Below are 24,851 nucleotides of genomic sequence, written 5' to 3' on the forward strand. Positions count from 1 at the left end.
GCTGAGGTGCATTAGACCCTGGTCATGCCCAGCCAGGGCTAGCAGAACCTGCCTGTTCCCTGGTATTGCCAACTGGGGAGTGAGCACGCAGCTGGGGGAGCCTTGTCTCTGCACAGGCCATCGCAACCCCATGGGGAAGTTGGGGAAGGGAGCTGGAGTTGCAGCACCCAGAGATGGCCCTGGGGTTTCCTCTCTCCGAGTGCCATGCTGGGGTGGGCTCTGGCGGGTGAGGTGCCCCATGGTCCTGGGGAGCAGCGGCTTGGGGGCCCAGCAGGTGTGGGGCCCAGCTGGAGCTGTAACTGAGGTGGGTGCCAGGCAGAGGAGGTGCCCTGATGCCAGTGACAGGTGCAAGGAATGGGGGTCAGGCAGCCCCACTAGGGGCACCCGAACCCTGGCTGCTCCCTGGAGCTGAGCCCAGGCCGGGGGTGCCGTGGCCACACCCCACTCCTGGCACAGCCGAGCAGGACGCCAGCCACGACTGCAGCCGTGTGTGGGAGGCTGGCTGCACGTACGCAGCCTTAACCCTGTCACCACTGGCCTGGGGTGCCCGCAGGCTGGGGGTGGGGGTCATGCTGGGGGCGCTGGGCAGGGACCGGTAGTGATGTGCCCATCCAGGCTCAGGCACCAGGCAGCCTGGGCAGGCCGCTGGGCATGTGGGAGCTGCATGGGGAGGGGTTTCTGGGGAGCCCAGCTGATCTCTGGGTCCTGGGGGCAGGGAGCAGGGATGTGGGGGGGAGCTGGTCTCCCCAGGGTGGGGCTTGGGCAGCCCCTCAGGCAGCCGGCTGGGAAGAGGCGCTTGATGTGGGGTGCTGTGTGGAGGGGGGTTCCTGTGTTGTAGTGAGGGAGGGGGAGGGGCAGGAGCTGCCTCGTCTCAGTGGGTTCACGGGGTGCCTGGGGGTTGCCATGGTGGAGGTCCCAGCAGAGGGAGGGGCCAGGGAACATGCACTGGGGGGGTACGCGCGTGGTATGGGGGCCCAGCTGGTACCTCTCCAAGCTGGGGGAGCTGTCGGTGGGTCTGCAGGGAGTCCAGCCCGCCCTGCTCCCCTGGCCTGGGAGGGCTGGGCAGGGCACGGGGCCGTCTCTGTCCCTGGGGGAGTCACTGTCCCGGTTTGGTACCTTCCACACCCAAGGCAGTTTTGTTTCCTAATTTCATGTGTTGTTTATCCAGCAGCCAAGAGGTGGTGGTTGGCCACTGCCCCAGATTTTATGTTGCTTTTAGGTTTTTTAGACCTATTTGTGCCAAATCCACAGTGGTGTTTGCCTGCTTGTGAGGGAGACGCTCCCACAGCTGTGCCAAGGAGTGGAACTCGGTTGTATTTACCTCTAGGGCCCCAGTATTTCCAGTTTTTGCTTTACATTTAACAGTTTTTACTGTAGCGTTTGCTGCATTTTGTTTTGCTCGGCCATCGGAGTGTTGATGTGCTTTGATTTAGGCCGTTACAATAGGAAGGGAGAAGGGGGGACAATTTAGACACGTTTAACTGAGTTTAATTTATACCAGTTTTTATTTTTATTAAGAGTGGATTTAACAAGACTTTTCCTGGGTTACTTTGAGTTACAAAGAACTTTGGGTTTTTCTTTTAAGTGCGGTTCCTTTCTTGAATGAAGAGGTTTTGGTCCAGGTTCTGGTGCATGTGTCTGGGAACCAGCGATTCAGTTCACGGCGGGGTATTGGGCTGTACCCCACAGTCACTGCTAGTGTTGTCCCTGGTGTAACAGGCTTATTCTAGTGATATGGTAATTGTGGGCAGCTGGAGCTTCAGGTAGTGTTTTCATAGGGGCCCTTTATTTTAGTCCCTGTTTCCCTGTGGTTTGGTATTTCCGTGGGGTGTCCCTGCCCAGGCACACACACACACTGATATTTCTGTGGGGTGTCCCTGCCCAGGCACACACACACACACTGATATTTCTGTGGGGCGTCCCTGCCCAGGCACACACACACACACTGATATTTCTGTGGGGTGTCCCTACCCAGGCACACACACACACACACACACACACACACTGGTATTTCTGGAGGGTTTCCCTGCCCAGGCGCACACACGCACACTGGTATTTCTGGGGGATGTCTCTGCCCAGGCACACACACAGGCACACACACACACACTGGTATTTCTGGGGGGTTTCCCTGCCCAGGCACACACACACACACACACACACACACACACACACACACACACTGATATTTCTGTGGGGTGTCCCTGCCCAGGAACACACACGCACACACACACTGATATTTCTGTGGGGCGTCCCTGCCCAGGCACACACACACACACTGATATTTCTGTGGGGTGTCCCTGCCCAGGCACACACACACACACTGGTATTTCTGGAGGGTTTCCCTGCCCAGGCGCACACACGCACACTGGTATTTCTGGGGGATGTCTCTGCCCAGGCACACACACAGGCACACACACACACTGGTATTTCTGGGGGGTTTCCCTGCCCAGGCACACACACACTCACTGGTATTTCAGTGGAGTGTCCCTGCCCAGGCACACACACACACTGGTATTTCTGTGGGTTTCCCTGCCCACACACACACACACACACACACACACACACTGGTATTTCTGTGGGGTGTCCGTGCCCAGGCGCACACACACACACACACTGGTATTTCTGTGGGGTGTCCGTGCCCAGGCACACACACACAGTTGTATTTCTGTGGGGTTTCCCTGCCCAGGCACACACACACGCTGGTATTTCTGTGGGGTGTCCCTGCCCAGGCACACACACACACACAGACACTGGTACTTCTGTGGGGTGTCCCTGCCCAGGCACGCACACACACAGACACTGGTACTTCTGTGGGGTGTCCCTGCCCAGGCGCGCGCATGCACGCACACACACACACACACACACTGGTATTTCTGTGGGGCGTCCCTGCCCAGGCACACACACAGACACTGGTATTTCTGTGGGGTGTCCGTGCCCAGGCACACACACACACACTGATATTTCTGTGGGGTGTCCCTGCCCAGGAACACACACACACACTGATATTTCTGTGGGGTGTCCCTGCCCAGGAACACACACACACACTGATATTTCTGTGGGGTGTCCCTGCCCAGGCACACACACACACACTGATATTTCTGTGGGGTGTCCGTGCCCAGGCACACACACACACACTGGTATTTCTGGAGGGTTTCCCTGCCCAGGCGCACACACGCACACTGGTATTTCTGGGGGATGTCTCTGCCCAGGCACACACACAGGCACACACACACACTGGTATTTCTGGGGGGTTTCCCTGCCCAGGCACACACACACTCACTGGTATTTCAGTGGAGTGTCCCTGCCCAGGCACACGCACACACACACACTGGTATTTCAGTGGAGTGTCCCTGCCCAGGCACACGCACACACTGGTATTTCTGTGGGTTTCCCTGCCCACACACACACACACACACACACACACACACACACACTGGTATTTCTGTGGGGTGTCCGTGCCCAGGCGCACACACACACACACACACTGGTATTTCTGTGGGGTGTCCGTGCCCAGGCACACACACACAGTTGTATTTCTGTGGGGTTTCCCTGCCCAGGCACACACACACACTGGTATTTCTGTGGGGTGTCCCTGCCCAGGCACACACACACACACATATACTGGTACTTCTGTGGGGTGTCCCTGCCCAGGCACGCACACACACAGACACTGGTACTTCTGTGGGGTGTCCCTGCCCAGGCGCGCGCATGCACGCACACACACACACACACACACTGGTATTTCTGTGGGGTGTCCGTGCCCAGGCACACACACACACTGGTATTTCTGGGGAGTGTCTGTGCCCAGGCGCGCGCACACACACACACACACACACACACACACTGGTATTTCTGTGGGGCGTCCCTGCCCAGGCACACACACAGACACTGGTATTTCTGTGGGGTGTCCGTGCCCAGGCACACACACACACTGGTATTTCTGGGGAGTGTCTGTGCCCAGGCCCGCGCACACACACACACACACACTGGTATTTCTGTGGGGTGTCCCTGCCCAGGCACACACACGCACACACACACTGGTATTTATGAGGGGTGTCCCTGCCCAGGCACACACACGCTGGTATTTCTGAGGGGTGTCCCTGCCCAGGCACACACACACACACTGGTATTTCTGTGGGGTGTCTGTGCCCAGGCACACACACACACACTGGTATTTCTGGAGGGTTTCCCTGCCCAGGCGCACACACGCACACTGGTATTTCTGGGGGATGTCTCTGCCCAGGCGCACACACACACACACACACACACACACACACACACACACACACACACACACACACACACACACACACACACACTGGTATTTCTGAGGGGTGTCCCTGCCCAGGCACACACACACACTGGTATTTGTTAAGGGTTTTAAGACTGAGCTAGTGTTTTTGTTGTACCATTCCATGAGGATTACCAGATCCCAGCTGGGGATTTATGATTGGTTGGCGGGAGTGAATTATCCCTTAAATATTGGCTTATAAGGAGGGCTGCGTTGGGGTGCGCGCTGCAGGGAGGCGGTTGGGGAGAGGGCCCAGGAGGCAGGGGGAAGCTGCTCTCAGTGAGATGGGGGTGTCTTGCTTCTGGGGTGCTGGGCTCGCCCAGCCCTCTGGCAGCAGAGTGGGTGGGGGGCGCAGGTTCTGTCTGTCCCATGCAACCCCCTGCCCAATCCGTGGGAATCTGGGCGCTCTACTGCCTCTGCCACTGGGGCTGGCTCCTGGCCATCAGAGCATGGCAGCCGTGTGCTCTGCCCCCCGCTGTGCCCCCTCTCCTGTTGCCCCCTCCCCCACTGTGGGATCCTTTTATGGATCCAGTGACCTGCAAGGAGTTGAGGGGCAGGGATTGACACAGAGCTGGGATCTCCCCTGCCTGTTCCCTGCCCCATGGGCCCCCAGGGTGTGGAGGAGGCTATTTGGGAAGGCTTAGGGGGCAGACCTGGGGGGTGAGTGACCTTGGCAGGAGATGGGATAGGGCTGGGCTGGCCCATGGGAGGAAGTTGGGGCAGGGAGGAGTCTGTGCCCGGCTGGCTGACCCCTTGGAGATGGCCCTACACGCCTGCTCTGTCCTGCTGCCCTGGGCTGGCTGGCCCAGATATGCAGGGATCCCAGGGGTCCTGCCCCAGTGCAAAGGGAGTGTCTCATCTGGGCCCTGCCACGTGTAGGCCCCCAGCATGTGCAGGCCCCCACCCTTCCCCAGTTCTGCAGCACTTGGGGGCCGCCTTCCCCTCTCCCTGTCCCTGTACAAGGAGATTAGGCAGCATTAGTCTCCATCTCTCCTGGCCAATTACCAAGGGAGGAGGCGCATTAGAAGGAATGAGGCTGGGGGCTTCCCAGCCAGCAGAGCCGGAGGAGCTCCTCCATGGCAGAAGGCTGCCTGCTTGTCCCTGGGCCCTTCCCACCCCGTGTGGGATTCTGCTCCCTGCCCCGGCTGCCGGGGTCCCCTGGGCATTGGGTCGTCTGGGCCCGTCTGCACTGCCCGTTCTCGCCTGCTGGCACCTCGGCTGGCTGCGCACTACGGGGGCCTTGCTGCTCCTGGCGTGGTGCAGGGGGGCTGGAACGTCCCCTGCCGGTGAGCAGGGCTTGCGCAGGCCTGGCACCTGGGCATGCATCCCAGTCCCCAGCCCAATGGGCAGGGGCCCAGACTCCCCCAGAGTGCACTGCCGTGAACAGTGGGCCAGGGCGCGTGCGTGCATGCGTGTGTATACGGGTTTGTGCATGCGTGTGTGTATACGAGTGTGTGCGTGTGGATATACAGGTTTGTGCGCGCCTGTGCGTGCAGCTTCCGGCACAGCGGGGCCTGGTGCTGACTGGGCCTGCTCCTGCCTCTCGTGCTGATGGGCCTTAGCTGGCGCTTGTGTGCCGGGGCAGCTCTGCTTGTGCCTCTCTGCTGCACCTGCCCAGCTGGGGTCGTCCCCTCCCTGCAGGACAGTGTCTGTGGGCACCTCTGCCAGGACTGCTGTGGGCTCACTGCTTGATGGCACTTCCAGCTCCGGCCTGACTGCCCAGACCCCGCAGGGTGCCAGGCTGTGCCCACGGGCTCCCCCCGACTGCTGTGCCCTGGATGCTGGGAAGGGGGCTGCTGGGCCATAGCCCCGCCCCGCCCTCTGTCACGCTCCTCTGTAAAGCGCCTGTGCCCGCAGCCCCAGGTGTCTTTCTGCATCCAGGTTGTCTCTGCCCCGCCATGTCCAGGCCTCTCCCCATCAGGTCGGCAGGGCCAGAATCGTTAACGGACCCTGAGGGGATTAAATCACCTTCGCCAACGAATCGAGATCCCAGATAAAAACACGGGGCCGGACATCCTAGTCTGTGTTGTGCAACAGGCCCTGATCCCGGCCTTCAGACGAACATGGGAACGGCCCTACTTGGCCAGACCAACGAGCCAGGGGCAGAAAAGGCTGTTTGCTCTCAGGCAGGCTCCGAGACACACTCTGACAGGTGCTGAGCCCACTGAGCTGGAGAAAAGGCCTGGCCGAGGCTGCCCCACATCAGTGGAGGAGCCCACAGACAGTGGAGATCCCGGTCACCAGGGCAGTGACACTGGCCCCCCAGGACCCGAAGGGGGAGGATTTCCCCTCTCTCCATGGGGAAGCAGAGCTCAGACCCCAGCTCGAGAACAAAGCACTGAGGTTTGAGGTCGGGGATGAGGGTTGGCTGCTGGGAGGAATCTGGGCTCTCACCTGGGAACTGGCCAAGGCGATCAGGTGGTGAGAGACCCAGAGCCTGAACATGGAGTCACTACAGTGTGACTGGGCTCTGGGCTGGCCAGACTGGACGATGCTCCAACCATCAGTTCTCTGGGCTACCCTAAGGGCTCCCTGTGCTGTGTCCAGGTGATGGACAGACCCGACTGTTCTGGCAGCGCTGGGTGAGAGTTACTGCAGATGCTGGGCGAGGTGCATTAATCCCTGTGGAGTGGACAAGTCTCCATCAGGGTCTGTCTCTGTGGGACTTGCTGGGCAGAGCTCACAGGATGAAGCAGAGGAGCTGCAGGTCCAGAGGCCCAGTCTCAGGAGGTGATGAGGTACATGGCTGACCCTGAGGAGTGAGACCTCTAAGGGATCTGACACACTGAAGGGTTCCTCCTAGAGACCGTTCGAGAGCTAGGAGTGTAGGACCGATCCCGTGGGTCTGGGACAAGTGGTGGGAGCAGTGGGATGCTGAATGCACCCGTAGTATTTTGCAGTAAGTGACATGCAACAGTAGTAACAAGGTTAGTGTGATGGTGCTGTTCTGGCGGGACCCAGCTGAGAGTGCCAATTCAGGACCAATTGCTCAAACAGGGCAGTCACAGCCCCAGGCTGGGGTTTTTCCACCTCTAAGGCAAACCAAACCAGCCAGACGCAAATGACTTCTGTTTCACCCCACTGGCTGACCACAAGTCACACAAGCAATTTCCTTAGACACTCCAGTCTCCCAGTATCACCACCAGTCCCAGTCGTCCTGGGGATGAATGGTTATGAAAACCAACACCCCAGTAAAAGAAAAAGGTTCTCTCGATCCCAGACCCAGGTCAATATACACATCAGATCTTACCCACAAATCATGCTGTTGCCAATCCTTTAGAATCTAAAATCTAAAGGTTTATTCATAAAGGGACAAAGGTAGAGCTGAGAGCTAGAATTGGCTAAATGGAATCAGTTACATACAGCGATGGCAAAGTTCTTGGTTCAGGCTTGTAGCAGCGATGGAGTAAACTGCAGGTTTAAATCAAGTCTCTGGAGAACATCCCCCGCTGGGATGGGTCATCAGTCCTTTGTGTAGAGCTTCAATTTGTAGCACAGTCCCCCCAGAGGTAGGAAGCAGGATTGAAGACCAGATGGAGATGAGGCATCAGCCTTATATAGGCACTTCCAGGTGTAAGAACACTTTGTTCTTACTGTGGAAAATTACAGCAAAATGGAGTCTGCAGTCACATGGGCCAGTTTCTGCACACCCTGCTGAGTCACAAGGCATATCTGCCTCCTCTCAATGGGTCAGTTGTGTAGCTGATCGTCCTTAATGGGCCTTCAAGCAGGCTAAGCAGAGCTAACACCCACTTGTCTGGGATCTTTCCCAGTATCACAGCATAAGTTTGAAATACAGACAGTATGCAGCCAATACTTATAACTTCAATTACATAATGATACTGACATACAGACAGCATAAAAATAACCAGCAACCCGTAACCTGGTCTTATATGACCCCCTTTACATAAGATTTGGTGCCACTACAGGACCTTGGTTGCAACCCATGTTCTATATGGGCCCAGCTTATATCAATAACGTCACAGCCCCAACGCAAAATTGATGCAGGAAGGGATGACACAGACATTACTGACTGCATCCCAAGAGCCCCCCATCCTTGGGTCTGTCTCACTACAGCTAGTGTTGGGCTAGAGGCCGTACCAGTGTATAACAGAAATGGTTTATCAAAGTCATGTTCAATAACATGATTCAATCTCTTTACAAACTTAAGGTATAACTTGGTTAGTTTTTGCAGCATGGTTCCTGTATGTTTCATGTGATCTTGCCAAGAGCTAAAGAACATAGCTACTTTCTCCATACACGCTTTGGCAAATGTTTGGAACCCAATTAACATTAAACCAATGTAGATGTTAATGTTGTTCACAGTGTAGGAATCTTGGCATTTAGCCATGAAAGCAATATGGTAGTATGCCTTAATTTCCCTTTTTATACAGCACATCAGGTCTGGAATGTCTTTTCTTCTGTGAAAAGTTCTAAGACTGTTTACAGGCACTAGCAGTGAAACATCAGTATAACAAGGCCTTTTAACATAAAGTATGTTTTCATGTATTTCTCTTAACATGTTCAAAGGATTTTTCAAAAGATTAGGCACATTGTACATTTTTACAGTTTTTGGTAATAGCAATACACTAGTTACAAAAATCACCATTAGCAGTAACAACAAATTCATTGCAAGTGTCCATCTACAATCATGTTTGTCCTGCCACACCCTTGGATTAATACCATTGGAGTTTGGGCATTTTAGGGTTAATCTGTTGCTTCCCTTTGCAAAATTCAATTTTTTCTCTTCTCCTTGTCCTGCAGGATCAAACCCTGATTCCTTTTGCTTAACCAAATTCACTGGCTGATGGGGTGGGCTTTCTTTGCTAACAGCTATTAGCAAGTCTTTCTTCTCCCTGCCAGTCAGATAATTTGCATCAACACAGACACTAACTTTTAGATTTTTAGTTGCTACCAATTCCAAGGCTGGACTCTGTCTTACAGAGATACCACACAAATCCAAAGGGTTTGAGGGTGAGAGTTTGTTTGCTCTTCCCTGCATCCTCAATTGTTCAGACATAAAACCGTTTAGCGCTGAAACACCAGCAACTAAATCTGTCCTTAGATCCTGAAGCACAGACTGCTCACTCACAGAATTAGCATGGAGACAGTCCTGTCCCAACACCATTGTCTTCCCAAACAGCTGGTCAAACCCAGCCACTTGGTTATAAGGCTGCTCAACTTCCTTAACAGCTTCTACTCCATCTGAGACCTTCTCAAAGCTCCCCACACTGGATCTTTCAAAAGGAAAGTCAGTGGATCCATTCACAACAGAAAATTTCTGGCTGTTAGGAACTGAAACTTCCTTGATTAACTCACCTTCACACCCTTCAGTTGCAGTAAACTGCTTGCACAGGCTACCATGAGGATTCCTTTCCCTATGAGATTTTCTAAGCAGCAATTCACCCCTCTCAGAACTTCTGCCCTTACCCTCTTCACCTAGGGCTTGCTCTAAAGGAACACTTCTCTGAGCCCCCACAGACCCTTTCTGGGTCTCACTTACATCCAGAATCATCTCTGGTCCATCAGGCAGATTCCTACACATTCCTCTTTCAGGCAAACGTACAGACTTCCCAGCAAACAGGCTAGAAGCCTTCTCCTATCCTTGGCCATGAACAGGTTCAGGAATCCTTTCCTTCTTGCTACAACTTGTCAAACTGTCAGTAGGTAACATAATCAAATCACCTTTTTGCTCTCCTTGTGCCCTGGCTAGGGTATTACCCTGAGCAGACAGAGCTGGTACACCCTTTTCCAGCCACACATTACCAACTGGCAAATTACAAGCACCAGAATTGTCTGGTCTCTGGGATTTTGCTAAGACACTAACTGGATGCACCCTAGTTACAGTGCCATTTTCCTCAGCAGACACAAACTTAGGACCATTCCCTTCCTGGGCTTTAGCTGTATTTACAACCAACTCCAAGACAACTGAATCACCCTCAACCATCACAGGCTGAAAGGCACCTTCTGTCTGCTGCACAGACACAGAAGAGCCGGAGACACATTCTCCTTCACCAGACACACAGCTTGGGATTTCCTTTCCCTTGTCACAGCACACAGTGACGATGCGGTTCTGGCGGGACCCAACCGAGAGTGCCAATTCAGGACCAATTGCTCAAACAGGGCAGTCACAGCCCCAGGCTGGGGTTTTTCCACCTCTAAGGCAAACCAAACCACCCAGACAAAAATGACTTCGGTTTCACCCCACTGGCTAACCACAAGTCACACAAGCAATTTCCTTAGACACTCCAGTCTCCCAGTGTCACCACCAGTCCCACTCGTCCTGGGGATGAATGGTTATGAAAACCAACACCCCAGTAAAAGAAAACGGTTCTCTCGATTCCAAAGAATCGAGCCCCAGACCCCGGTCAATATACACATCAGATCTTATCCACAAATCACGCTGTTGCCAATCCTTTAGACTCTAAAATCTAAAGGTTTATTCATAAAGGGAAAAAGATAGAGATGAGAGCTAGAATTGGTTAAATGGAATCAATTCCATACAGTAATGGCAACGTTCTTAGTTCAGGCTTGTAGCAGCGATGGAGTAAACTGCAGGTTTAAATCAAGTCTCTGGAGAACATCCCCCACTGGGATGGGTCATTCAGTCCTTTGTGCAGAGCTTCAGTTTGTAGCAAAGTCCCTCCAGAGGTAAGAAGCAGGATTGAAGACAAGATGGAGATGAGGCATCAGCCTTATATAGGCTCTTCCAGGTGTAAGAACTCTTCTTTGTTCTTACTGTGGAAAATTACAGCAAAATGGAGTCTGCAGTCACATGGGCCAGTTTCTGGCGTATCTGCCTCCTCTTAATGGGTCAGTTGTGTAGCTGATGGTCCTTAATGGGCCATCAAGCAGGCTAAGCAGAGCTAACACCCACTTGTCTGGGATCTTTCCCAGTAACACAGCATAAGTTTAAAATATAGACAGTATAGAGCCAATACTTATAACTTCAACTACAAAATGATACAGACATACAGACAGCATCATCCTAACCAGTAACTCATAACCTGGTCTTAGGCACCTTATATGACCCCATTTACATAAGATCTGGTGCCACTACAGGACCTTGGTTGCAACCCATGTTCTATATGGTCCCAGTTTATATCCATAATGTCACAGTTAGTCAAAGGCAACAGCAAGAAAATGGCGTGTAACCACCTCCCCAAGAAGCACCTCGCGAACCTGTGCGATGGTTAAAGATTGGGATGTTCGACGGGCTGGAGAAGGGTGATTGGTTCAAGGAGCAGAATCCAGACCCACGTGGGTTCCAAGAGGGTCCAAGAGCAACGTCGGCAGCAGCCGGGCATCCTCAAGCCCTGGTTCCTGTCCAGCAGAGTCTCCTGGGATCCCATCAATAGATCTGAAGCGCTGGGAGCTGGAGCTGAAAGTGAAGGAGCTTCAGTTAGAGCAACGGAGACTAGCAGCCCATGGGAAGCAGTGGAAACGCACTGGAGATGGAGCAGTGCAGGAGCAGCAGGGTAAGTGGGGAAAGGCCCTGCGGATGCCAGTTCTGCAGCAGCCTAGGTCCCGAAGGTTGTCTCAGCTGAAAGGAAGAGGCTATCGAGTCCTACCACGCTGTCTATGGGGAGGCCTGTGATCTGACTCTGGCTGGCCCTGCGGACCGGCTCCATGGCTCACCCCTTGCTTGGCCCCAGAGCTACCGAGGCGCACAGCCAAGTGGATGGAGTTGATACTAGGCACCATGAACAGTTTGAAATGCTGCTGCTGCTGCTGAAGGTTGAACTCACATCTGAGGCTCGTAGGAAAAGGTTTTGGCGTGTGTAAAAGCCCCAGGGTGTGACATTGTGATGAAGTGGGACATTTTTGTAATATTTTTATGAAGCCTGCACATGCCTCAGTTTCCCCTATGTGCTGCATTGTTATCCAGGGGGAGAAAAGGTCTGTGCGCTCTCAGGGCAAGCTGAGACACAGGTACAAGTGTTACTGAGCTGTCTGCATCTTAATCCCCACAGCAGTGAGGAGCTGAGAAGACAACAGCAAATCACCTAGAGACGAATGCCTTGGAAGGATGTGGACTTCCCACCTCTCCACAGGGCTCTGGATGGCATCTTCCCAGCTGCGGGTGTGAGGTGGAAGTGAAGTGTGGGCTGTGGAAAGCAGTCGAGGGGCACCTGGGAGTCTGACAAGGAGAGCAGATGGTCATGGAGGGGCTAACTCATCCGCTGCCCAGCCAAGGCAGCCTGTAGGTCAGGCTCAGAGGGTGACAGATGCGACTGAACGTTCGGAGGGAAGCAGCCACCCAGCCAGCTCCTTGGGGGCACAGGGTTGGTGGCAGATGGGCTCCTACATGCCCTGTTGGACTCCCCTGGGCTCAGGCACATCTGAGCCCCAGTGGGAGTGGAAGGGGGTGGTTAATGGGGAGACATTGTTGGGGTGGAGAGTCTGGAACAGCGAGACAACCTAGTGACAGAGGATGTGGAAAAAGCTGAAGTACTCAATGCTTTTTTTGCCTCTGTCTTCACAGATAAGGTCAGCTCCCAGCCTGCTGCGCTGGGCAGCACAGTACGCGGAGGAGGTGAGCAGCCCTCTGTGGTGAAAGAATAGGTTAAGGACTACTTAGAAAAGCTGGACATGCACAAGTCCATGGGTCGCGATCGAATGTATCCCAGGGTTGTGAGGGAAATAACAGATGTGATTGCAGAGCCATTGGCCATTATCTTTGAAAACTCATGGCAATCAGGGGAGGTCCCAGACGACTGGAAAAAGGCAAATATAGTGCCCATATTTTAAAATGGGAAGAAAGTGAACCCTGGGAACATCAGACCAGTCAGCCTCACTTCAGGCCCCGGCAAAATCATGGAGCACTTGGAGGAGAGGAAGGTGATCAGAACAATGAACATGGATTCACCAAGGGCAAGTCACGCCTGACCAACCTGATTGCCTTCTATGAGGAGATAATTGGCTCTGTGGATGAGGGGAAAGCAGTGGATGTGATAGATCTTGACTTTAGCAAAGCTTTTGATACAGTCTCCCACAGTATTCTTGCCAGCAAGTTAAAGAAGTATGGGCTGGATGAATGGACTATAAGGTGGATAGAAAGCTGGCTCGATCGTCGGGCTCAACGGGTAGTGATCATTGGCTCCGTGTCTAGTTGGCAGCCGGTATCAGGTGGAGTGCCCCAGGGGTTGGTCCTGGGGCCGGTTTTGTTCAACATATTTATTAATTATCTGGATGATGGGATGGATGACAACAAGTTCGTGGATGACACTAAACTGGGAGGAGTGGTAGATATGCTGGAGGGTAGGGGTAAGATACAGAGAGACCTAGACAAATTGGAAGACTGAGCTAAAAGAAACCTGATGAGGTTCGACAAGTGCAGAGCCCTGCACTTAGGACGGAAGAATCCCCTACACTGCTACAGACTAGGGACCGAATGGCTAGGAAGCAGTTCTGCAGAAAAGGACCTAGGGGTTACAGTGGACAAGAAGCTGGATACAAGTCAGCAGTGTGCCCTTGTTGCCAAGAAGGCTAACGGCATATTGGGCTGCGTTAGTAGAGGCATCACCAGCAGATTTAAGGAAGTGATTATTCCCCTCTATTCGGCACTGGTGAGACCACATTGAGTCCAGTTTGGGCCCCCCACTACAGGAGAGATGTGGACAAATTGGAGAATCCAGCGGAGAACAATGAAAATGATTAGTGGGTTGGGGCACATGACGTATTAGGAAAGGCTGAGGGAACTGGGCTTGTTTAGTCTGCAGAAGAGAAGAGTGAGGGGGGATTTGATAGCTGCTTTCAACTACCTCAAAGGGGGGTCCAAAGAGGATGGATCTAGACTGTTTTCAGTGGTGGCAGATGACAAAACAAGTTGCAGTGGGGGAGGTTTAGGTTGGATATTAGGAAACACTATTTTCCTAGGAGGGTGGTGAAGCACTGGAATGGGTTCTCTAGGGAGATGGTGGAATCTCCTTCGCTAGAGGTTTTTAAGGTCAGGCTTGACAAAGCCTTGGCTGGGATGATTTAGTTGGGGTTGGTCCTGCTTTGAGCAGGGGGTTGGACTAGATACCGCCTGAGGTCCCTTCCAACCCTGAGAGTCTATGATTCTGTGACCCCTTGTCACATCCTGTGGGGCTGTGGGACCTGGGTGGAGGTCCCAGGGATGAAGCCCTTCACCCTGTCTATGGCTCTGATCCTTTGGCAGACACAGGAGGGGTTGGGGTGGCTGGTCGTTGGGGTTCTCCAGGGCACCAGCTGTGGTTTCCGTTTGGGGAATGACTGGATCACTCTAAGACAAAATTCAATTCCCTGTTTCAGTCCTCGCCAGGGGCTGAACCCAGCGAGCCAGCAGGCCGGGAGTGGAGATGCCCAGGAAATGCAAACAGCTTGGTTGGCAGGGAGAAGACGGGTTGCTTGCAACACTAGGGAATGGCTATGAAGCTCAGGGCACCTTCCTGTCTGCAGCAGACCTGGGCCTGCGGGGGCAGAGGAATGCCCCCGCCCAGCTCCACGCTGGAGCTGTGAGTCACACAGACTCAGGGGTAACTGCCTGATGCTGTGACCAAGGGAGCCACTCATGGGCTCTGTGGTAGCTGGGAGCCCAGCTCAGCGTGGGGAGAGACGGGCAGGGCAGGACGGCTGCCAGACCTGGCCGGGGTCAGAGCCAGACACTATCTAGCCCAGCGTCCTGTCTCTGCCAGGTGCCCCAGAGGGAGTGAACAGAACAGGGGGATTTATCGAGTGCTCCATCCCCTGCCGCCCAGTCCCAGCTTCTGGCAGTCAGAGGTTTAGGGACACCCAGAGCAGTGGGTTGTGTGCCTGACCATCTTGGCTAATAGCCACTGATGGACCTGTCCTCCAGGAACTGATCTAGTTCTTTTTTGAATTATACTTTTACTTTGAGTTATATTTTGGCCTTCACAACATCCCCTGGCGAGGAGTTCCACAGGATGACTCTGCGTTGAAATACTTCCTGTTCTTTGTTTCAAACCTGCTTCCTATTCATTTCATTTGGTGAGCCCTAGTTCTTGTGTTATGTGAAGGAGTAAATAACACCTCCTTATTCACTTCCTCCACACCAGTCATGATTTTATAGACCTCAATCGTATCCCCCCTTAGTCGTCTCTTTTCCAAGCTGGAAAGTTCCAGTCTTATTAATCTCTCCTCATATGGCTGCTGCTCCACACCACTAATCATTTTTATTGCCCTTTTCTGAACCTTTTCCAATTCCAATAGATTTTTTTTGAAATATGGCGACCACATCTGCACGCAGTATTCAAGGTGTGCACATACCATGGATTTATATAGAGACAATAAGATATTTTCTGTCTTATTATCTCTCCCTTTCCTAATGATTCCCAACATTCTGTTCGCTTTTTTGCTGCCGCTGCACATTGCCTGGATGTTTTCCAAGAACTCTCCACAAGGACTCCAAGATTTTTCTAAAGTGGCAACAGCTCATTTAGACCCCATCGTTTTGTATGTATCACTGGGATTACGTTTTCCAATGTGCATTTCTTTGCATTTATCAACATTGAATTTCATCTGCCATTTTGTTGTGCAGTCGCACAGTTGAGTGAGATCCCTTTGTGACTTCGGGACATGGTGTGACTGTGCGGAGGGGCAGTGGTGCACCCACGGTCTGTGGTCCAGGGTTGTGCTGTGGGGAAAGAGATGTGAGGAAGTGAAAATTTTCTTGAGTGTTTTTATGAAGCTGATGTGTGCCTCTGTTTCCCTCTCTACATTGTATTGTTACTCAGTGGGCACAAAAGGGTTAACGCTGCCCCTGACCCAGCACAGGGGACAGGGTGGGGGGGGGGTGTCGCCTGCCGTCGGGGTGCAATGAATCGGGTTCTTACGGAACCGGCTGGAAGTGACCCAGATTAGGGCTCCAGATGGACCTCGCCAGCTGCGAGGTCTCAGCAGCAGGGGCTCTGCGGGGGAGCTCTGGTGCACACAGCAGGACAAGCCCTGGGAGGGGCCAGGCCTGGTGCTCTGAGCTGGCGGGATCCCCTTGGGCCAGGCCTGGGTCTCTGTCTGGCCGCTCTCCTGGGGCCAGGGGGCTCCAGAGGAGCGTGGGTGAATGGGCGCTAAGCAGGGAGCTGTGGAGGGGGCATCATCCTAGGGGGTCGCTCCCCTTAGCACCCGGGCCCCTTGGTGGCCCAGGTGCCGGGAGCTGGCTGGGAAGGCGACACTGGTGAAACACGAGCACCCAGGCCGAGGGGCTGCTGAATAATGCAGGGCCTGGGGGAGATATGAATGGAGAGGCAGGCGAGGCCATGGGGGCCCAGAGGAGACACCCGGCCTTGGGACACAGGGCGCCAGCCTGGCGGTGTGTGTGCTTTGGGGGTGTAGCCTGAATCTGCCCCCCCAAAGCCGTGGGGATGAGCACAGGGTGCCGTGAGGAGGGTGCACCTACCCTAGGCCCCATGCACCATGAGCATAGCCACAGATGTCTGTCCCGCTCGGCGGCTGGGGGGAAGAGGCACCTAGTCTGCCTCCTGGTGCCCCACCTGGGCCAGGTACAGCAACTCCCAACCCCCCACAGCCTGGGAGGGAGGGGGGCAGGCAGCAGGAGGAGTCAGGTTCACGGTGTGGCCCCATTTACCCAAAGTGCTGCACAAACTGTATGTGAGGCACCCTTGCCCAGCACTGGCATGCAGCCACCTCTGGGGCAGACCTGGCACCTTGCTCACAGCTCACAGCCACATCACACAACTGCTCAGGACAGCAAGGGAGGCGGGAAGCCGTGTGCTGCGAGGGTCCTGCCCCCTTCCTGCCCCTCCCTTGGGAACTGCCCAGGGCCTGTCTGCATCTGCCCCCCAGCCAGCTCCCACGCCCTGCGGTACTGACTGGGGGAGGCAGACTCTGCCTAGAGCCCGGCAGGGGGGCAGCCTGGCTGGGGGCGGGCCGGGCCTGGCACAGCCCAGCAACTCAGAGCAGCATTGACTAAAAAGGGCAGGAGAGGGGAGCTGACAGCAACGCTGAGGAATGCCTGAGCCCTCCTGGGGCAGGGGCTCCTCTGTCAGCTGCTGGGCCCCCCCGGCAGGCAGCTGGGCTGGGGGGGGAGGGAGGCTCTGCACTGCTTTCCGGAAATGGGGCGAGGCCCCTTTTTCTTCCCAGCACCCCCCAGAGCCAGGGACCCTCCCAGGGAACTGGAACCCCCTGGGCAGAGTCTGAGCCTGTGTGCCGGAGAGGGCTCTGTGTGCAGTAGGAGTCAGTGTGTGCATGTGTCAGCCGTGTGTGTGTGGCAGGTGGGGACTCTGTGTGCATGTATGTGTCAGCTGTGTGTGTGTGGCAGTGCGGGTCTGTATACGAGAGATGGAGGCTCTGTGGGCTGTGCACTGGGGGCTCCGTGTGTGTGTGTGTGTGTCAGCTATGTGTGCATGTGGTGGGGGCTCTGTGTGCATGTGTGTGTCAGCTATGTGTGCATGGGGCAGGGTCTGTGTGTGAGAGATGGGGCTCCACGTATGGGTGTGTGTCATCCATGTGTGTGTGCGTGCAGCAAGGTCTGTGTGCGAGAGACACGGGTTCCGTGTGCATGGCAGTGGGGGCTCCATGTGCATGTGTGTGCCAGCTGTGTGTGCATGTGGCAGGTTCCATGTCTGTGTGAGGGGCGAGGTCTCTGTGCAAGAGATGGGGGTTCTGTGTGCATGCATGTGCCAGCCATGTATGTGTGCAGCAGGGTCTGTGTGCAAGAGATGGGGGCTCTGTGTGTGTGTGTGTGTGCATGCGTGTGCGCCAGCTGTGTGTGCACACAGCAGAGTCTGTGTGCGAGAGATGGGGGCTCCGTGTATGCATGTGTGCCAGCTGTGTGTGCATGTGGCGGGGTCTGAGTGCGAGAGACGGGGGCTCTGTGTGTGCTGGGAGGACAGACCCCGGCAGCCACCTCCCCTCTGGCATCCCTGGAGCAGCCCCAGTAACGAGGATCACGTGGTGGCCTCTGCTCAGAGCAGCCTAAATATACCGCGCTGTTGCGGCTGGCAGGGCTGGGCGCTGAGTCCCTGCTCCCTGCGGCTCACCCAGGCAGGACTCCCAGCTCCGCCAGGGCCTGGTACTGGCCAACACTGCGCTTTGGGACAGTGGTTCTGGTCAATCTCCGAGTGCTGAGCTCCCAGCTCCTTCCCCCGGGGGCCTTGCCGGGCTCCAGGGGCCATTCAGCCTCTGCTAAGGGGCCTTGTTAATACAATGGCACTGATGTGCCCAGAGCTGGCCATCCTCAGGGTGCTTGCAGACCTTCCTCTCCTCTTCACATGGGGAAACTGAGGCTCCTGGCAGTGTGGGACCCAGCAGGTCCATCTCAGCACTCAGGGTCCTGGTTCCCAGTCCCGTGCTCTGCCCACTAGGCCATGCTGTGTCCCGCCTTTACAATCATAGAATATCAGGGTTGGAAGGGACCTCAGGAGGTGTCTAGTCCAACCCCCTGCTCAAAGCAGGACCAATCCCCAACTAAATCATCCCAGCCAGGGCTTTGTCAAGCCTGGCCTTAAAAGCCTCTAAAAAGGAGATTCCACCACCTCCCTAGGGAACCCATTCCAGCGCTTCACCACCCTCCTAGGGAAATAGTGTTTCCTGATATCCAGCCTAGACCTCCCCCACTGCAGCGTGAGCCCCTTGCTCCTTGTTCTCTGCTCCCCAGGTGCGGCACCGCCAGTCCGGCCAGATCATGGTGCTGAAGATGAACAAGCTGATGAGCAACCGGGGGAACATGCTGCGGGAGGTGCAGCTCATGAACCGCCTCTCGCACCCCAACATCCTCAGGTGAGGGGCCCGCAGTGACCCCCCCAACATCCCTGCCACCAGATGGCCCCTGGGCAGCCGGCGTCTGCGACCCCCGCTCCCATCAGAGCAGGGCCCCTCCTGGCCTGGCCCGGCCCGGCTGCTGGGCCTGGCTCTGTGGCCCTCGTGGAGGCCCTGGCTCTGCCCGTGTGCCTCTGCCCAGGGCGTGGGGAAGCCGGCTCTGGCTAGGGGGTGAGGTCCCTCCCCCGGATTGGCATGTGCTGGGTGGAGGGCGCGAGTCCCTTCTCCGCCTGGATTCTCTCTCTCCGCGGGGGGATCTGGCCTGTCCAGGGGCCAGGTCCCCGGCGCTGCTGGTCTAACCCGCTCCCCTCTGTGTCTCAGGTTCATGGGGGTCTGTGTGCACCAGGGGCAGCTGCACGCGCTCACGGAGGTACGAGGGGGTCGCCCAGGGGGCCCGAGGGGTGCTGCGCTGGGGCCCATGCAGCTGTGCCTGCCCTGGCAGGGGCACCTGTGCTGGGGCTGGTGGGGAGGCAGGCAGGGCAGGGCAGGATGGGCAGACAGGCCCCATGGGGGAGGTGGGCAGGGCAAGACGGGGGGACTGGCCCCATGGAGGGTGGGGGTGGGGAGGTGGGCAGGGCAGGAGGATGGGGGATGGGCCCCATGGGGGAGGCGGTGGGGAGGCGGGCAGGGCAGGAGGACAGGAGACGGGCCAGTGGGAGAGGCAGGCAGGCAGGGCAGGGCAAGGAGGGGGACCGGCCCCTTGGGGAGTGGGGTGGGGAGGTGGGCAGGGCAGGAGGATGGGGGATGAGCCCCATGGGGGAGGCAGTGGGGAGGCGGACAGGGCAGGAGGATGGGGGATGGGCCCCATGGGGGAGGCAGGCAGGGCAGGGCAGGGCAAGGAGGGGGACCGGCCCCTTGCGGGGTGGGGTGGGGAGGTGGGCAGGGCAGGAGGATGGGGGATGAGCCCCATGGGGGAGGCGGTGGGGAGGCGGACAGGGCAGGAGGATGGGGGATGGGCCCCATGGGGGAGGCAGGCAGGGCAGGGCAGGGCAAGGAGGGGGACCGGCCCCTTGCGGGGTGGGGTGGGGAGGTAGACCAGGCAGGAGGATGTGCGAGGCAGTGGGGAGGCGGGCAGGGCAGAGGGATGGGGAATGGGTCCCATGGGGGAGGCAATGGGGAGGCAGGCAGGCAGGGCAGAGGGTCAGGAGACTCTCCCATGGGGAAGGCAGTGGGGAGGCAGGCAGGCAGGGCAGAGGGACGGGGCACGGGTCCCATCGGGGAGGCAGTGGGGAGGTGGGCAGGGCAGGAGGATGGGGGACCGGCCTGATGGGGGAGGTGGGCAGGGCAGCAGGACTGGGGACCGGCCTGATGGGGGAGGCGGGCAGGGCAGGAGGATGGGGGACCGGCCCGACGGGGGAGGTGGGCAGGGCAGGGCAGGGCAGGGCAAGGCCGGGAACCGGCCCCACAGGGATGCTGGGGGCTGACGGCCCGCTGCCCGTCCCCTCTCCCTGGCAGTACATCAATGGCGGGAACCTGGAGCAGCTGTTGGACAGCCCGGTGCCTCTCTCCTGGGCCGTGCGCGTCCGGCTGGCCCTGGACATCGCCCGCGGCCTGCGCTACCTGCACTCCAAGGGCATCTTCCACCGCGACCTCACCTCCAAGGTGGGCAGTGCCCCTCCCTCCAGCTGACAGACCCCTCCCCGCTTCCCGGCCCCCCGGCGCTCGCCTGCCCGCCCACTGCACGGGGTCTCGGGGGAGCCAGCCCAGCCATTGCCCAGCCCATGGGACGCGCCGGGGCTGGCAGGGTGCTGAGCCCGAGCCTCGCTCTGCCGCCGGGGGCTGCCCTGACGGGACGGTGTGAAGGGCTCGTTGTCACAGGCTCCCAGCCCCTACGGTCCCTCCTCCCCCTGGAATTGCACTTCTCTGAGCCTCCGTGGGCCCCCTCAGGGCATCCCCTCGCTCTGGACCCCCAGGACATCCTCTCCCAGACAGAGCAATGCAACCCCGATCTCTAGCGCGGAGCGACTCTCAGCCAGCGTAACACAGGAGGGTTTACTGAGCGTCTGCACCCAGCGCAGGAAACTCTCCAGGCCTCAGGCACAGCACATCTAGGTCTGTCCAGCCTCCAGCGGGGCTCTAGCTGCTTTTCCCTCTCAGCCCAGAGACCCCCCTTCCAGCCAAGGCATCCTGTGTCATCTCCCCCACAGCTCCTCCCCTGGCCTTTCTCTTCGGTCCCAGGGAAACAGGTCACTGGGGCTCCTCTCCTCTCTTCCGCCCTTTGCACCCCTCTGGCTGGAGCCGGCTGGTCAGGTCACGGGGTCCTCTCTCCGCAGCCCATTGTCCTCCCACTGGCCAGAACCGGCTGCGACTCCTGAGCTGGGCCCCCAGGTCACCAGTTGTTAGGGTTCCCCGTCTCCAGGCCATTGCCCAGGGGTCCCAGCAGCCAGGCAAGGTCACACCTGGTCCCCTGCAGCAGCAAACCCTCTCCCAGCCCCTTGTTAAACATGCAGCACACAGGGAAACTGAGGCGCACAAGCTATTAATGTAAAACACGACAAAATCCCCAACTTCATCACATGCTGGATCCCCTGTGCTCCCTTGGGTGCTCGCTGCCCTCCCCTGGGACAGCAGGGTGAGAATGCCCCTGCCCGCAGCCCTCTCGATTGCTTGTGGGGGGCAGTGCTCCATGGGGCAGGTGCCAGGCGGGGCGGGTGTCGTGACGTCTCCTCTCCTCTGGTTCTCAGAACTGCCTAGTGAAGAGTGAGGACAATGGCTACACGGCCGTGGTGGGGGACTTCGGCCTGGCGGAGAAGATTCCCACCTACAGGTGAGTGGGGAGCTGCCCCCACCCCAGAGTGGGGCACGTCACCCCAACAGATCTAGGCAGAAGGACCAGCGGTTCCCTCTGGACCCTTCCCACACCCAAGGCAGGGCAGCACCCACCCCCTCCTGGAGGTCAGAGCTGGCTGGGGGAGGGAGATTTGGGGTAGTCTGGGTGGGCTGTGGGTCGCCCCTGGCTGGAGGGGGGATGGGGAGGGCTTTGGAGGGCTGTGAGCTGCCCCGGCTTGGGGCAGGGACCCATGGGAATGGAGGTTGCCCTGGCTGCAGGCAGGGACTGGGGTGCTGGGGATTGTCCCAGCTGGGGCAGGAGATGGGGCGGGGGGCTGGGGCTTGCCCCAGCTTCGGGCAGGGCCCTGCAGGGGTTGCGGTTGTGCGGCTGGGAAGAGGGCCGGGCTAACCCTGTGGCTTTGCCTCCCAGCGAGGACGCTCTGAAGGAGCCGCTGGCCGTGGTGGGCTCGCCGTACTGGATGGCCCCAGAGGTGCTGCGTGGGGAGCTGTACAACGAGAAGGTAACTCGCTGAGCTGGCACTGGGGGCTGATTGCCTTTGCCACACCTGGGCTTGGCCATTTCCAGGGGCAGTGCCAGCCTGGGGCGGGGGGGATGTATGCGATGGTGGGTCCTGGGGGTCAGCAGGGGGGAGGTGCTGGGAAGCAGCTGGGTGGGGTGTGTGAAGGGGCCAGCAGGGTGTGTGGGGGGAATGGGGGGCAGTGGGACATGGGGGAATGGGAGGTGACAGGGCATGGGGGGCGAGGGGGCTGGCAAGGTGCAGGGGGGAGCGGTGAGACATAGAGGGCTCGGGGGGTGGCAGGGCATGGGGGGGCAAGAGGTCTGGCAGGACATGGGGTGTCAAGGGGGTCGGCAGGGGGAGCGGTGGAACATAGGGGGTGCAGGGGGTGTTAGGGCATGGGGGGCAAGAGGGCTGTGTGGTCACTGACACGCTTCTTCCAGCGTTTCCTGGAGAGTGTCCTGAACCTGTCACTCCCCCGGCCAGTGCCCGCCCCCACATCCTCCTGCTGGGAGAGGCTGGGACTGGGGTAGCCCCACCCGAGCCCCCCCATAGCGCCCCCTCCTGGGAGAGGCTGGAACTGGGGTAGCCCCACCCGAGCCCCCCCATAGCGCCCCCTCCTGGGAGAGGCTGGAACTGGGGTAGCCCCACCCGAGCCCCCCATAGCGCCCCCTCCTGGGAGAGGCTGGGACTGGGGTAGCTGGGAGCCCCCCAGCCAGCGCCCCATCCCGCTCCCCATAGCACCTCCTGTGGGGAGAGGCCAGAGCTGTGGTAGCCCCACCACGCCCCCCATAGCGCCTCTGCGGGAGAGGCCGGGACTGGGGTAGCCGGGAGCCCTCTGCAGCCAGCACCCCACCACGCCCCCCATAGCGCCCCTGCGGGAGAGGCCAGGGCTGCAGAAGCCGTGATGTGCCGCGCTGTCCGGCTGGGCCGCGGCCCCGGCGGGAGCCGTGGGGATGTCCTGGCTCGTGCATGCCCGGCGGAAGGGCTGTAGCGTTCCCCTCGGCGCCGCTGACACACCCTCCCCTCCCGCTCCTCTCCGCAGGCTGACGTCTTTGCCTACGGCATCATCCTGTGCGAGACCATCGCGCGGGTCCCCGCTGACCCGGACTACCTGCCCCGCACCGAGGTAACCCTCGGCCAGGCCGCCTGCTGCCGGGGGTGAGGCGGAGCGTGGCGGGGGTGCGCGTGGCAGAGGTGCTCGTGGTAGGGGTGAGGTGGAGTGTGACGGGGGTGCGCGTGGTGGGGGTGCGCGTGGCAGGGGTGCAGAGGCCTGCAAACCCCTCCCTCCCCGGAGCCACGGGCCCCTGCTCCCGGCTCCAGGGACGGCTCCTGTGTGGGCAGGGCTTTGGGGAACTTCCTGCCCCCAGTGGTCGGCGACACCTCTGGCTGGGATCCCCGTAGGGTGCCGCTGGGGCAGGAGCTCGATGCAGAGGGGCGCAGGGGCACAGGAGAGGGGGGCAGGACGCATGGCCTGGGCCCTGTGATTCAGGCTCGGTCGCTGACCTCCCGTCGTCTCCCCGGGCAGGATTTTGGGCTGGACGTCGCCGCTTTCTGCAACATGGTGGGGGACGACTGTCCTGCAGCCTTCCTCCAGCTGGCCTTCCACTGCTGCAGGGTACGTGTCCCCCTCTTCCCTTCCCTCCCCCGGGCAGGGTTCCTGGGCCTGCCCCCCGCACCAGACACCGAGACACGGGGCAGCCGGGTGATTGATTCCTGGTGCCAAGGCCTGCCCCCCTTCCAGCCTGCCCCCGAATGGGGGCTCCTGGCACCACAGGGCCACCGGGATCCATGCCTGTTCTCCCCTCCCTCGCCCCCAGCATGCGGGACGGGGGCAGCACAACTGAGCTGGCCCTTGCTCCAGGGGGGCGCTGCCCCCATCTCCTGCCCAGCAATCCCTCCCGCAAGCTGGGGGGCCCTGGTGAAGCTGGGCAGGTGGGTGAGAGTTGGTGCCCCGTGGCCGTCGGTGACATGGTGACTCCCCCACCCAGATGGAGCCGACAGCCCGACCCGCCTTCGTGGAGATCACGCAGCGCCTGGAGGGCATCCTGCAGCACCAGCTGGGAGTGGGGGGCACCGGCGTCGACCCGCAGAGTGATGGGGAGAGTGTGCCCCCGCCTGGGACCCTGGCCACGCTGAATGGTACCATGACTGCCCCGCCCCCGGGCCTGTCTGTCCTGCTGCCTCCCCCCCCTCCCCCGGGACCCACTTGGCACGGGGCTGGGCACTGCGGGTGCTGAAGGGACTGCTAGGGCATGTGCTGCCCCCATGTGGCCAGAGCTGGGCGCTGCGGACGCTGAGGCTGACCCCTGGATAGCACTGCAGCAAAGGGGTCCGTGGGTGGCCTGCTGGCTGTCCCCCCGCGGGAGGGGTACGTGACCTGTCTCACCCCACTGAACTAATGGGGGGCCCCACAGCCCTGGGGTGGGGTCAGGCGGAAATGCCAGCCCTACTCTGTGGGGCGCGAGGGGGGGTGATGGGACTGGCGGGACGCAGACGGCCTGGCAGCAGGGTGC

The 24,851-nt window shown here is 58.4% G+C and overlaps 1 protein-coding gene across 1 annotated transcript in view; it reads left to right on the forward strand.

Moving 5' to 3' along the window:
* TESK1 (testis associated actin remodelling kinase 1) overlaps positions 1 to 24,851 on the forward strand; it is a 34,973-nt gene that overhangs the window by 6,778 nt on the left and 3,344 nt on the right. The window contains exons 2-9 of the mRNA XM_030566880.1: positions 18,888 to 19,009; positions 19,370 to 19,418; positions 20,504 to 20,650; positions 21,733 to 21,815; positions 22,248 to 22,338; positions 23,381 to 23,464; positions 23,864 to 23,953; positions 24,327 to 24,477. Coding sequence (XP_030422740.1) covers positions 18,888 to 19,009; positions 19,370 to 19,418; positions 20,504 to 20,650; positions 21,733 to 21,815; positions 22,248 to 22,338; positions 23,381 to 23,464; positions 23,864 to 23,953; positions 24,327 to 24,477 — 817 coding nt within the window. The remainder of the gene's footprint in view (positions 1 to 18,887; positions 19,010 to 19,369; positions 19,419 to 20,503; positions 20,651 to 21,732; positions 21,816 to 22,247; positions 22,339 to 23,380; positions 23,465 to 23,863; positions 23,954 to 24,326; positions 24,478 to 24,851) is intronic.

Source organism: Gopherus evgoodei, chromosome 6 (genome assembly GCF_007399415.2).
Source record: "Gopherus evgoodei ecotype Sinaloan lineage chromosome 6, rGopEvg1_v1.p, whole genome shotgun sequence".
NCBI lineage: Eukaryota > Metazoa > Chordata > Testudines > Testudinidae > Gopherus > Gopherus evgoodei.